Consider the following 13,673-nt stretch of genomic DNA (forward strand, 5'->3'; position numbering starts at 1 on the left):
TGAGTGGAGTGCTTTTGGACAGTGCATCATTTCCTTGGAAATAAATTATAACGTTGTACTTTACTCCAGCGAGTTTCCTTGTACCATAAGTTGTTTAAACAGTTTCTCATTATGCGCTTCCCATTCAGACATAGAACAGACCAGAAAGCCTGAGACACCAAGGCTGGTAGGAAAACGGAAATCCTGCTCCGACCATCCCAGTGGGCAGAGAGCAGCTCCCCAGCTCTGGGCAGGCGCTGATGGACCGAGGGAAGGTTTGGGGCAGGAAGGGGCAGGCAGGACCAGCGGCGGTTTCTGGCTCTGCAGAAAGTCTTCAGGTGACCTGAACACCTTTCAGGTTCACCTCTGAACAAATATGACTCCCGGTCAGTTATGCAGGGTTTTTGTCTGAGCATCCCCCCACTTTGGGATGCCATAGGGAGGACCCAGGTCCAAACCCCTGGCAGCAGAGCGAGGTCTTTCAGCAAGCCAAGGGAGTCCACCCCATCTATGGTCAACTCATCGCTTCCTCTTCCCCTGTGTCCCTCCCCGGGCTTCACGACTTGCTATTTATATCTTTGCCGTAATAAGTCCCCCCATCCTCCCCCCAGCTTTAACCTCTTTCTTGCCAAGCGGTGTTTGGAGTTTACATGAGAAAGTTGTTTATATTAAATAGCTTTGTAATAGTTTCCTCCTACACCACCTCCCTTCCTTCCCCAATAAAAAGCTCTACGGCATGCTCGGCAGAGCCTGTAAACAAAGGAGGGGTTTGGACACCCAACCAGTTTTTGGTGAACCCAGTGAGGAAATAATGTCTCTCTTGAAGGACATTAACGCCTGAGTTCATAATAGTAGGAAGCTAGTGTCCACCCTAAGTAAGGAATAGCCTACTTGCAGCTACCTAGCATAAAACACAGATGTCCATGCAGCAGGCCACAAGTCATTGTTGGACGTAGGGGGTTAACCTCATGTGTTTTCCTCACCGGTCAGGATGGCGTTGACGGTAGCAAACTGATGTGTTTACTGGGCTCCACATACTTGAAGTTGTGACAAGTGAGCAGGGAAAGGAGAGCACAAAAAGGCAGCAGTGTTCTGAACTCACCTAGACTGATGAACAGAAGCAGAAGGCAATGAAAATCCATTAGCCTGACTGTTCCCTGCAGAGGAAAAACAGGCACACAAAATCCAATTCATTATTCTTTTTCTTATTTAATGCTAAGTAAGTCATTGAACTTTACTACTTGATCTATCCATTTTCTTTAGTAGTAGGGCTGCAGGAAATCTTTCTCTTCTCAAAGGGGGTTTCAAGTTTCTCGCTGATATCATGTAAAAAATACTTGGAATGTACAAGTAAAAAATAACCGCATTTCAAAGGGAGCTTGAGCCATGCAGATAATGATAATTTTTCTCTTCTGAAGCGCAGAACCAGAGAGTGGAGGTCCCTGGGAACTCGGAGCACCATTGTTCTTCTTCCAGGCCGTTATCTGGAAACAGGCTCTGCGATAGGCTCTGCTGAGGCCACCGAACAGATTATCTGCTCAGAGTGCTAATGGCATGCATTGGACAACATCAACAGTTTAATTTATGAGGTGCCTCGTAACGCAAAGGCAAATAAATCCATACCATGCAAAAGCCCAAGTACATCCGGCGCAATTAAAAATCATCTGATCAAAGCCCAGCCTGCTCTACAACACAACTTTCTTAATTATGGCTATGTAGAAATGTTCCACCTTCCTCAAAGGCACCTTAGCAGATTTTGTGCAGTGATGGCAGTGTTATATAATGAGAAATATATTAATGGAAGCTATCTAGCACTGAAATTATTCCAGCCTTTTTATCACTGCATTCCTTGCTCCCACATGAGTGAAGTGCACAGGAAGAAAAGCAGTTAAACATCATCCGCCAGAAGACATGCACGATGGGGATTACTCACAAGTCACTAACAGCTCAGTGGTGCCCGTCACCGTTGAGATCCACACAAAGACACTGTGCAAACAGAGCTGCTCTTCCTGGGGAATTATTTTTCCACTGCCCGTGGCTTGTTGCCATGTCACCCTCTTGCAGCTGGGGACAGCTTAGTGCTGTCACCTGGTACCTGAGCTGCTCTTTCAGCTCCCCTGATCCGGATCTTTGCCAAAAGTTGAGGAGCCTGTCCCATGCTCTTCACTGTGGTCTAGTTACACAGTGGATAATCAGGCTTAAATCATGTTTTTCTTCTATCACAGGAATATTTGTACAAAACTGAGTTTTTTTTTTTTCACCTTTCACACACAATGAGAAGTTTAATAGCTTATTCATTTAAGCTTCTGAATACATATTCAGAGTGGCCCTGGAAGGGAGGGAAAGTTTGGTTGGCGAGTCCTGCTTTTCCAGCGCAGGCCAGGCAAAATGACAGGCCAGAGGGTGCTGGTCTGGGCCTCAGCTTCTGCAGCATCACCACCAGACATGAGCTTTGTGATCACAGCCATGGATCCAAATCGGCTGCTACCAAAACATGATCTCAGCCCCGTCGTTCTGCATGTTCCCAGGCCCCTAGTGCCATTACCCGTGTTCGTGCAACCCACGTGGATCAGCTGAAACAAACCTTTCCTGAAAGGGCTGGTTTTCAGCCAGAGGAGCCCATTGCCCACATGGTTGTGCAGGCGGCAGAGCCAGGGCGGGCAGCGGGGCACGCAATGGAGGGCAGAGTGTGAGCACCAGCTCTGGCTTGGATGGGCTGATGCTGACAGCCGCAGGCACGTGTTCACCCCATTGCCAGCTAGCGAGGAACCACCTGGCAGTGAAACAGGAACAAAACCTCTCCGGTGGATGCTCTCGAGGTGGTTTAGAGCAGCGTTACAGTACCGGTTGTTGCTGGCAATTACTGCAGCAGCAGCTGCCTTGCACCGAATACTACATAAAAGCTCCAAAAAGCCCGAGTACTTGACGCGAGCCGATTCATGACCGGATTGGGTGCTCCTGTGTCAGATCTGGGATTTTGGGCGCAGCCTGGGCACACCGGTGTTGTGGCTGTCCTAGTCTGGTGATGGGAACCTGCCAGGGTACCAGCGATGCTTCGCTCAGGAGGAAGGCTGTGAGCAACAGGTCCTCCCGTCGCCCCTCCTGCCTCCCCCTCGCCTCCGCCGCCATGCCACAGCGAGGGTAGCTGCCTGCCAGGGAACGCATCCCACACCACGCTTAGTGTCGTGAGCGAGCTAATTGAGATGTTATTTGATGGCTCCCAAGCGAGTATTTAGTGGAAGAACAGACAAACAAAACATCCCTCGCTGAAGGCGGGCTCGGCGAGTGGGCGAGCTGTTAAACAATGGGAGCTTTTTGTGGGACTTCTCCCAGTTTACCTGCTCCAGTCCAAGAGGAAGCGCTCCTCCCTCCGCAGCACAATGGTGGGTCGGCAAGCCCCCGGGGGATGCAGGCTGGCACACATCTTTGTGTCGCAGGACACCTCTGGGGTCCGCTCCGATGCTCGGGCAGGTGAGAAGGGGGCACGCTATACACCCAAATGGGAGCAGAGGGAGGGTGGCTGCGGGCACCATGAGCTGTCCCGGGGGGTGGCCAGGGCGGACAGCACTTGTCCACCATCGTGGCTTGCACAGGGTGCCCACGGCATCTGTAACTCTCTGGACTGGTCAACAATGGGCTCTTCATCTGTATGTGGAAACTTTAACCCTGGACGTTGTTCTTCCTTCCCTGCTAGGAAATCCTGCCAGGGGCTTGTCTCAATTCCTTCTTCTTAACAAGCGCTCTTCAAATTTTGGCCACAGACCCCTGTTTAAACTTTACCACCTGGCAAATCTTTTGTCGTGAGCTGTTGTGTTGTCCCTGCAATTCTTCCTTACAGCGGCAGGATATTCTGCAGTCCCACCTTGAGGAAGGGCAGCTAACAGACTCTGAGGGGGCTGCAGCACTCGCCTGGCCCTGCAAAATGACTTGTTGGTAGCTGAAATATTTATACACCCAGCAGCTGCTGAGATTTTGAGCTCTTTAGAGGCTCTGATTGCCTCTTTGGTGTATACAGTTAAATCTGCACTGTGCCAATGAGCTTAAGACCAATTATCAAAATAATTTTGGTAGCAAGAAGTCTCAATATCATGGCTTTGAGAGAGACACTGGGCCACGCATGCAAAGGTACATCACTGCCTAGAGATGCACAACAGCAGCTAACGGCTGGAGCACTGAACTAGTAGAAAATCCTCATTTAATCACACTAAGGGCAACAGGATTCGGTGCATTACAAAGGAAAGGCACGCCATTACGTCTGAGATGTGCTGCTAACTATGCCAATGGCAAAAGTCTGGGTAGGCTTCTGTTTTCTCCTCCAGGTTGCGGATCTGGAGGTCAGGATTCATTTCCTATTTGTTTGGTGCTTTTGCACCTTGGTGCTGCTGGTATTAATAACTCCGAGCACCAACCCGGGAAGGAATGGGTACCACCAAACCCAGACACTGCCCAGAGTCTGGTACTGTTCACGTCTGGATGCAGACTGCTGCCGGGGCACAGCCAAAAACCTCGTGCTGCTGGGTGCTAAGGCTGAGCAAGCAAATGCCGCCACAAAAAACCCAGGAGCCGGACGGGCGGGAAGACAAAATGGCAGTTTGCGAAGTGAATGTGTGTAGCAAGGTGCCAGTTCTTGTCAACGAGGAAGCTGATCGCCGGTTTACACAACAAACCCAAACACTCTTCCATTTCCAGCTCGGCAGGCCCGATTCTGTCGCTGGCGTTTGCAGGCCGGAGCGATGAGTCAGGGGAGCGGCGCGGCTGGCAGCTTGCACCGGCACGCCTGGCACAGCCGCGGCAGCGCGGGCGCACCCTGCGCCCTGCAGCACCCGCGCACCCGCCCTGCAGCCGTGCCCCCCGGGGGGCCACGGGCCAGCTCCTGCTGGGGCACCGAGTGAGAGGATGGCAGCTCCAGGCCGGGGGAAGGCTCCAGGTCCTGCAAAACTTGGCATAAGCTGGAGCCCCTCGGAGGGGAAGGGGAGATGCCAGGAGGGAGGCGTATTTCCCAGGAGCCACTGATGGCCAGGGAGCTGCGCGGTTTTATGTCAGCTGAGAAGCTGCTCAGTGTGGTTTAGCCTGCTGCTGTTATCCCAAGAGAGTAAGGAAAACTTTTAGGGATGTTTGGGGCATGTTTCAGCTGCCAGTCCCTTGGTGCTATGGTCCTGTATGGAAAGCGTCCTACCTCTCACACTTCTTAACCTGCGTTTCTATAGCGCATCTGCCTGGTGCATCCCTATCCAAACCAGTTAGACTTTCCCAGTAAAAGGCAACACCTGTAGTATGGCAAAAGATGCCCCTATTTTTGCCATTTGCAATGACAACCGTGCTTTTGCTTGCCAGCATCACCTTTTTTATCCTTTTCTCATCTCGGTCAGTTTTTCGAGCAGTTTGACAGCCTGAAGTTACTGAACTGCACAAATAAATCACCTGCTGTTACCACGGCTGCTCTTTGTAGATGGGCAGGCATACAAACATCTCAAATAAAAAGCATATCGATTTCTTCTGCGAGACGATTATCACAAATATTGTTGATCTTACATTATATGCGATTGTTTACATGAAGAGAAAGACTCCTCACTTCCTCCTGGGGCGTTCGGGAATTTGGCTGGCTCTGAAAGCGAGTCAGTGGTGCAAAGGGTAATGCTCCTCGGGGGGGGGAGTGTGCTTAGTGCTATTGCAGGAGATCATATTAGTGCTTTTAGCACGATCAAGCAGAAAGTTCCAGCTGAACAATGAGTTTTTAGGACGAAAAGTGAAATGTTAAGAAGGTGTGTACGTCTCCGTGAATTGGCTTCATTTCGCTCCTTGACGTGGCAGCAACAGAACTATTTTTAGGTATAATCCTTCAAACAGAACATGACTTCTCCGTTCTGATTAGTACAAAGCTGGCTGCTAGTCAAAGGATAATTATTTCCCAACACATCACCTAACACGCACCAGCAAACAACACACTCATTATTTGAGCTATCCGACGTTAACTGCTGTTTAGCAGTTAACATTTTCTTGACAGCTTTGAATAGGACTAATTGCTCCAGCTTCATTAGCAGAGGTCATTTACTGCTGGTAACAATACTTTTCTGGAGATACTCGCTCGTATAAAAGATTAGATTATCAGGTCAAATTCTGCTCCCAGTGGCAATGATGCCTGACCGCATTTGGCCTCAAGAAAGTCTGCTCTTTCAGTTCATAGCTGCACAATTTCCAGCCCTGCAGCTGATATATTACAAAAAGGAAGTAAGTGCACTCCACCGGATGGGAAATTACAATAAATTAGGAAAGTGTGCAGCACAAGGAAGGTTTGCAAAATAGCCACTTAAAAGTTATTAATAAAACATCAACTGCAGATAGGGTTTAGGGGGGGAAAAAAAAAGCTGATAAAGAAGTTGTCCTTATACTCGAAAACACGTGCATACCCAAAAGGGAAAGCAGCATTTGCAGAAGAAATGGTGTGTGCTGTATCATAAACACACCGCTGATGCTGTCAAACGCTGCGTGTGCCATGGGCATAGTTCAGATCACAATTTTAAGCCACATTTTTTGCACATAGTTTCATTTGTTCACCAGTTACGGCTTGGAGCTACAGTCAGTTGATGCCGAGGGTCACGGTCTTGAAGTGCAGTGAATTTTCAGGAGTGCTTTTGCGCAGCTCCCACCGGTGGGGAGGTCCTTCTGCAGGCACCGCGACAGCCCGCTGTGTGTCTGAAACATCCTTAACTTTCCTGAACGCACGGAAAACTGAAGCCAGGCTTTCCACCCGATACATTCCCATCTAAGCACGTGGAGAGATGCAGCCTGCTTTTCAGAAGTGCTGAGCAAACACTGCTTAGAGCGCGGCTGGCGCCTTTGAGAATCAGGCGTCTTGCATGTGGAAGTCTCAGGCACCCTCGGCAAATAATTTTCTCCGAGTGGATTTCTGTTTTACCTGTGTCTCCCTTTCCTGCAGGCCTGCGGCTTCTTTGCTGTTACTTTCTTGCCCACGTACGTGTGCAGCCGCATGCCTACCACCTATACTTTCTGACTTGCAGCTCCAGTTGCTAATCCATGTCTGGTTTTTGTCAGAAAAAAAATTTTCATCGTGAGTGACTCATTGCCTCCGGAGTATTTCAGCTGCCCTTAACAATTTTCAGAGTATCCTTCTTCTCCATGGAGAACAGCCTGTTCTGAGCGTGATCCACGGCAGACTGCTCGCCAGCAGCCTCCCGCTCCTCGCACACGTGTGTGCCATATGTCCCGCTCTGTCCGCACCGTTACTGTGCCACCGTCTTTTTTACACCATGCAAGATGGACCGGCATCCGCCATCCACGCTGCCAGGTGGATTATCTTACCTGGCTACGAAGGGACTCAACGTGCCAGCCTCCAGACTCTTCCAGCAGGTCCTTGACTGGCCGAAACTCAACAGCAGACAAATCCTTACCACTTTGCTCACACAGCTGGCCCTACTGCGGCCAGCAGGAAAAACTCATCCTACCTTTCACCTTCTTCATGCCATTACACTTGTCCAGGGGAAGCACGACCCAGAGCAGCTATTTGGCAAGAGAAGCTGAGCAAGTTCTGGCCATAAATTTCCCGCCTAAGGACCCCGTTGAGCCAAAACTTTCATCGCTTTTTAAAGTCTAAGGACATGAGTGTTTGGATGGTTAAAATTAAGTATGTGAACTGATTTATGAGACCAAGACCCAAGTCCATCGGACTGTTCCACCTGCACAATGCCCACACAGTGGGCAGGCACGGCTCTTCTCCAGGATCCAGCACCTGCCGAGGACAAGGGCTCAGCAGCCACTTCAGCTCCCAGCCAGGCGCTGGGGCCGGATCCTGCCCTGCCCTCCCTAGCAGGCAGGGACCCGGTCCTGCCCTCGCTCGCTGCAATCCCAAGCGCGCAGGAGGAGGACGGCAGCGCTGCCTCCCCATCCCATCTCGAACCCGACATGCGCAGCCAACACCTCGACGCAGTCACCGCTGTCGGACGTCGCTGTCCCGTGCACCCTTTTGGTCCTGTTGCCTTTGCTGGAATCACAGACAAAACCAGATTTAAAAAAAAAAAAAAAGATCATTCAGTGGCAGAGCCTACTTCACTTAGCACCTGATCTGACGTCACCCCAGCATTTTAAGGAGCCCCTTTCACTATTATCAAGGGAGACGCCATTAAATGCAGCTCACATCGAACCCCAGTAACACCAATGGAGAAGTATTTTTTACTTCCCTGGTCCCTTATTTTGTCCTTGCATAAAAAGCGTAACCCTTTTTTTTTTCCTGAAAATACATCAATAGAAACTGCAAAGGGCAAACGCCTTAATCTTTAAAACAAAAAAATGAACAAATGGTTTCCAAAACAAACCATTGGCCACCACCCTAAAGAACTCGCTTTGGGAAGTGCTCTTCCTGGGAGCTGATTTCTACTTTGACTATACTTCTGAGTTTAATAAAGCTAAAAATGTCTTCGCTTTTATTCTGCACTGCATTTTTGTTGCTCTATCTGCCATGTATTCATTGCAGTAATGAAAAACTTTATGAAACCACAAGGATACAGCATACCTTCATAAAGCAATAAAGGATGACAATCTTCTGGACCAAGGGCCCGAATCTGCAGCCCTTCTCTTCACAGAGCCTCCTTACTTGGATCAGTCCACAATATAACACGCAGTTACCCCAATATCTGCCCCCCCAGGAATATGCGACTATCGGCAGCAGACTGCTGCAAGTAAGCCACAGTGCACATGACCATTAGCTTTACAGCCTACAAACTACGCCGCTTTATTTCACCCAGTGACAACTGAAGAGGTTTCCCCTGATTTCAGCGCGTTTAAGTCTGTCCGGAGTCCGATCCTGCTCCAGTAACGTCCCAGCCATTCCCTCAGAGGTTAACTCCTTTTTTACAGTAAGAGGGAACCAAAGTCTGGACTCCTCCGACCGGCTCCCCAGCTGCCATCCCCCCTTACAGGGCACGAGCCTCCTCCGGCTGCTTTTTGGGCAGGGGTCCCCCCGACCTCCACGCTCAGCACCTGGACCTGGTGCCGCCGAGCGCACATCACCCACCTCGCTCGGGCAGGATCAGGCCCACCGTCGGCACGAGGTGGACTTACTTGTGGGGCGGCGTGTACCGCGTAAGGAGGTTTCTTTCTACTTGAGACCATTTTTAGCTTTCAAACTAAGCATCCTCTGTAATCTTAAATATTCTGGTCTCCTGACTCCCAGATGCGTACTCCTAACAAAAAAAAAAAAAAAAAAGGAATATATTCCAGAAAGGAATAGTTACAGAAAATTAGTGTATTCATTATCAGACTGGAAACACCTTGTCTTTAGCCATTAATTTTAAGGGAAGTCAGCAGACCTCGGTGTGACAGGAACACAACCTTATTGGGTTTCAAACACATTTTTTACAATACTGTGTCAGGAAAAGCCATTAGATAGAGTTGTATTGGTAATCTGAGCCATCTTCGAGAAAAACAAATGCTGTTCTTCCCATTATAGGTAGGTATTGTTTCAAAACCTATAGAGACACGCTTGCTTGTGCTGCAATGGTATTTATTGCACATAGACCAATTACTTACACAGTAGTAAATTGCACCAGAGTATAAATATGTTATAAAACACACAGAAAGGAAAATGGAAATGACACACAAGTGCTAAAATAACAGCAGATTCACGTGGGCACTTGGAAATAAAAATAATAAAGTCTCTTTAGATATTTTAATTTATAATACGGATATATTTACAGTACCTTCATAAAATAATATAAAAAATGTCACTCTCAATAAAACTATAACAGATCAGACAAAACTAGAAATCAGGTTCAGGGTCGGTGTTATGCAAACCTCCGTTTCATTTTTAATTTGCATGTGTGTACGTGTGTGCAAGTAACATCTTCAAATAACTTTACAACTCCTAACACTGTGCAAAAAATGGCTTTGTCGCCATTTTTTTAAAAATGTGCAGTAAATTTTTGTTGTTGCCAGGATTCTTTTTCCCCCCTGTTCACCTGTAATTACAACGAACAAGCTGCAGAAGGCTCCTCATCCCCCCCCTTTCCATAAAATACTATTAGTGGTATGTAAATACGCTGTTTAATATAAACACGGTCGGTTTATTCCCCTGTACAATATGCACAGTTTGAGGTAGAAGTTTCTCAGCCTGACTGCTATTGTCTGGCCGAAGGAGATAAGCACAAAAACTCACTGCTTGCTGATGCAGAAGGAAAAAGCACAAGAGTGTGGGTTGGGTTTTTTTTCCCTTTCAAAATATACCTGTGCTCCTCGTTACTCATTTTTTTCTCCATCGCTACTCTGCAGAAGAGGGGAGCGCTGCTACTCCGAGCTTAAAACTCATCTTGCCCATGGGTCTGTACTCTCTGCTTGGAGCACCTGCAGCACGGACCCTGCGCCTCCCCAAAAACCGGCCGGCGCTGCGCGTGAGGGAACGAAACCCAGGGCGTCCGACAGCCCCGGGCGAGGCGGGCGACGGCTGGGACCCCGGCTGCAGCCAAACTCGGTGGCCAAACGCCGGCACCTCCACGCTCATGTTCGACCACCAGCACGGTCCTGGGACAACTCACCCGAGCAAAGGGCGCTGCCGCAGCCCCTTCCGAAAGCACTTCTCCTTAAATATAAGCTGGCTATCTTTGGGACGGGCTGTTTATTTTCTTTGTTCTCCGTTCAGTGGGTTTCCTGTTTGCTGTAGTTTCGGATGAGGTATGTCGTACACGAGTTCACCTGCTTTTATTCCTAAGCTAAACACCCGCTCTCTCCCCGCTAGGACAGGGATCAGGTTTGCTTGGCATTAGCCTTACCACCAGGCAGCTGCCGGGGATTTCTCCACTCCTGTGTGTCTCCCTGCCTGCCTTTCCCCCTGCCCCGGGTACGACGCGGCCCCCCACGCGCCCCCCCCCCTATACCTTGGACTCCGAATCGGACGTTTTGCTATTTCTCTCCTCCAGGCTGGACTCGCTGCCGCCCTGCGTGCCCCCGTTGCAGTCGGACCAGGTCCCTCCCAGGCTGCGCTCGGGGGAGCCCACGGTGCTGATGAAGCCCCCGGGCAGCCGGGCCAGCTCCCCGCCGCTGGCGCGCAGCCGCCGGTCGGCTTTGCGGGGGCAGCGGAGCAGCCTCTTGAAGGCCTTGCGAAAGTCGGGGCTGCGGCAGTAGATGATGGGGTTGAAAGCGGAGTTGGCGTAGCCCAGCCAGTTGAAGAAAACGAAGAGCCAGTCCGGCACCAGGTCCCTGTTGAAGACGTTGACGATGTTCACCAGGAAGAAAGGGAGCCAGCAGAGGGTGAACACCCCCATGATGATGCCCAAAGTCTTGAGGGCTTTCTGCTCCTTCATGGCCATGATGCGGGAGGTCTTCCGCTTGCTGGCTCGGCCGTTGCCGAGGATGGGCTGGTGGTGAGGGGGCGGGGGCGGCTGCGGCTGCTCGTGGCTGCCATAGAACCGGCCCTCGCACCTATCGATCTTCCGGATCTGCTCCTTGGCCTCTCTGTACACCCGGAGGTACACAAAGATCATGATGAGGAGGGGGATGTAGAAAGAAATGATGGACGAGGCGATGGCGTAAGCCCTGTTGGTGACGAAGTCGCAGCAGCCCGGGTCCTGGTAGCACTCCAGCGCCTGGGGGTCCTCGTCCCGCCACCAATGCATCATGATGGGCAAGAAGGAGACCAGGGTGGAGATGGCCCAGACGGTGCAGATGATGCCCTTGGCCCGACCCTTGGTCATGAGGCTCTGGTAGCGGAAAGGCGAGGTGATGGCCAGGTAGCGGTCGATGGCGATGACGCACAAGGTCTCGATGCTGGCCGTCACGCAGAGCACGTCCAGCGAGGTCCAGCACTCGCAGAGGAAGGACCCCCAGAGCCAGGTGCCCCGCACCACCAGCGTGGCCCCGAAAGGCACCACCAGCAGCCCCATCACCAGGTCCGCGCAGGCCAGCGAGGTGATGAAGAGGTTGGTGAGGGTCTGCAGCCGCTGCGTGCGCCCGATGGCCGCGATCACCAGCACGTTACCGGCCACGATGAGGAGGACCACCAGAGCCATCAGCAAGCTCATGCCCACAGCCCACTGCTGCGACAGCAGCTCGGCGGGCAGCTGCCTGCTCCCGGCCGGCGCTGCCGTCACCCCCGCCGACCGAGCGGTTTTGGGGACCGCAATCGGGCGGCTGCCACCCATCGCCCATGGCTGTGCGGGGCGCTCCGGCCGCCGCCAGCGCCCGCCCCGGCTGCCGCATGGCCCCCGCGCCGCGCCACCGCCCCGCCCCGCCCCGCGTCACCGCCCGCCCGCCAATCGGCAGCAAGGGGGGCGGAGCCGGATCCGCCCCGCCCTGCCTGGACCCCTGCCTGTACCCCTGCCTGTGTCTGCCCGCGGTTTGCCTGCACCCTGCCGCACAGCACCCCCGCACAGACACCCCCCCCCCCCGGGCCACCCACCCTGCCTGCGGCAGGGTGGGTGGCCCGGAGGGGGGGGGGTGTCTGTGCCCAGCAGCTGTGAGACTCGGGAAAAAGCAGGTTCCTACCCCAAATCTTCACCCCCACCCTCTCCCCCCTCACTTCCCGAGGCAGGTGGGCTCTGAATTCCCAGAGTTTGGAAGATGGCGTAAGTGCTGGGGGACGCATCCCGTGCCAGAGAGAATCCCGCGCGCCTCCATCGCCCGGCACGATGGTGCCGGAGCAGGCGCTCCCCCTCTTTACACCTGGGAAGTGTAAAATGCCAAATACCAGTACTGCCGGCATCGTTCTCCATGGAAAAGCAATGGACACCCTCCCATGGGATGTCCCCACTGGGGACAAGCCCCACGCTTGCAGCCCCCTGTCACCAGTGCCTCCTGCCCCAGCCCCGGCACCCCAAGACACCCCTTGGCCGGGACCCCATTAAAACCTTCTGGCTCAAGGGATGGGGCCACCCCTTGGCCGGGACCCCATTAAAACCTTCTGGCTCAAGGGATGGGGCCACCCTTTGGCCGGGACCCCCATTCCCATTAAAACCTTCTGGATCAAGGGATGGGGCCACCCCTTGGCCGGGACCCCATTAAAACCTTCTGGCTCAAGGGATGGGGCCACCCCTTGGCCGGGACCCCATTAAAACCTTCTGGCTCAAGGGATGGGGCCACCCTTTGGCCGGGACCCCATTAAAACCTTCTGGCTCAAGGGATGGGGCCACCCCTTGGCCGGGACCCCATTAAAACCTTCTGGCTCAAGGGATGGGTCCACCCCTTGGCCGGGACCCCATTAAAACCTTCTGGCTCAAGGGATGGGGCCACCCTTTGGCCGGGACCCCATTAAAACCTTCTGGCTCAAGGGATGGGGCCACCCTTTGGCCGGGACCCCATTAAAACCTTCTGGCTCAAGGGATGGGGCCACCAGCTCCGTGCAGGGGCTGCAGCTGCGGCTTGTCCCATGAATCTCCCCATCGTGAGCCCTCTTTGCTCTGGCTTCCTCGGCCCTGCCAGCCCAAGCCGCTGCAGGGCTGGGAGGTGGAAGTCCCAGCTCCCGTTTCTGGCTTTCCTCTGTTGCATTGGACAGGTCTCTCCGGACTTTTTAAAATGCAGCCGGTAGCTTTTACCCAGTCTGGTCAAATCACACTAAATCTCGGGACTGCTCTAACTATTAGTGCTGTTATTTGGTAATGAGCAATAAAGTACATGAAGCATCCGGGGGCTGTAATGCCCAGATAACAGACTCTGAGCAAATCCCTGCCCGGCTCCCATCCACTTCCATGAAA

At 52.2% G+C, this 13,673-nt stretch overlaps 1 protein-coding gene across 1 annotated transcript; it reads right to left on the bottom strand.

Annotated features, from left to right (window-relative positions):
• Positions 1 to 789: 789 nt before the first annotated feature.
• On the bottom strand, positions 790 to 12,132 carry ADRB1 (adrenoceptor beta 1). The gene is given in 3 exon segments (XM_075717587.1): positions 790 to 1,136; positions 10,863 to 12,080; positions 12,082 to 12,132. Coding segments are annotated over 3 exon segments (1,440 nt in total). The 3' UTR covers positions 790 to 965.
• Between the last annotated feature and the right edge of the window lie 1,541 nt (positions 12,133 to 13,673).

Source organism: Pelecanus crispus, chromosome 10 (assembly GCF_030463565.1).
Source record: "Pelecanus crispus isolate bPelCri1 chromosome 10, bPelCri1.pri, whole genome shotgun sequence".
In the NCBI taxonomy this organism is placed as follows: Eukaryota; Metazoa; Chordata; class Aves; order Pelecaniformes; family Pelecanidae; genus Pelecanus; species Pelecanus crispus.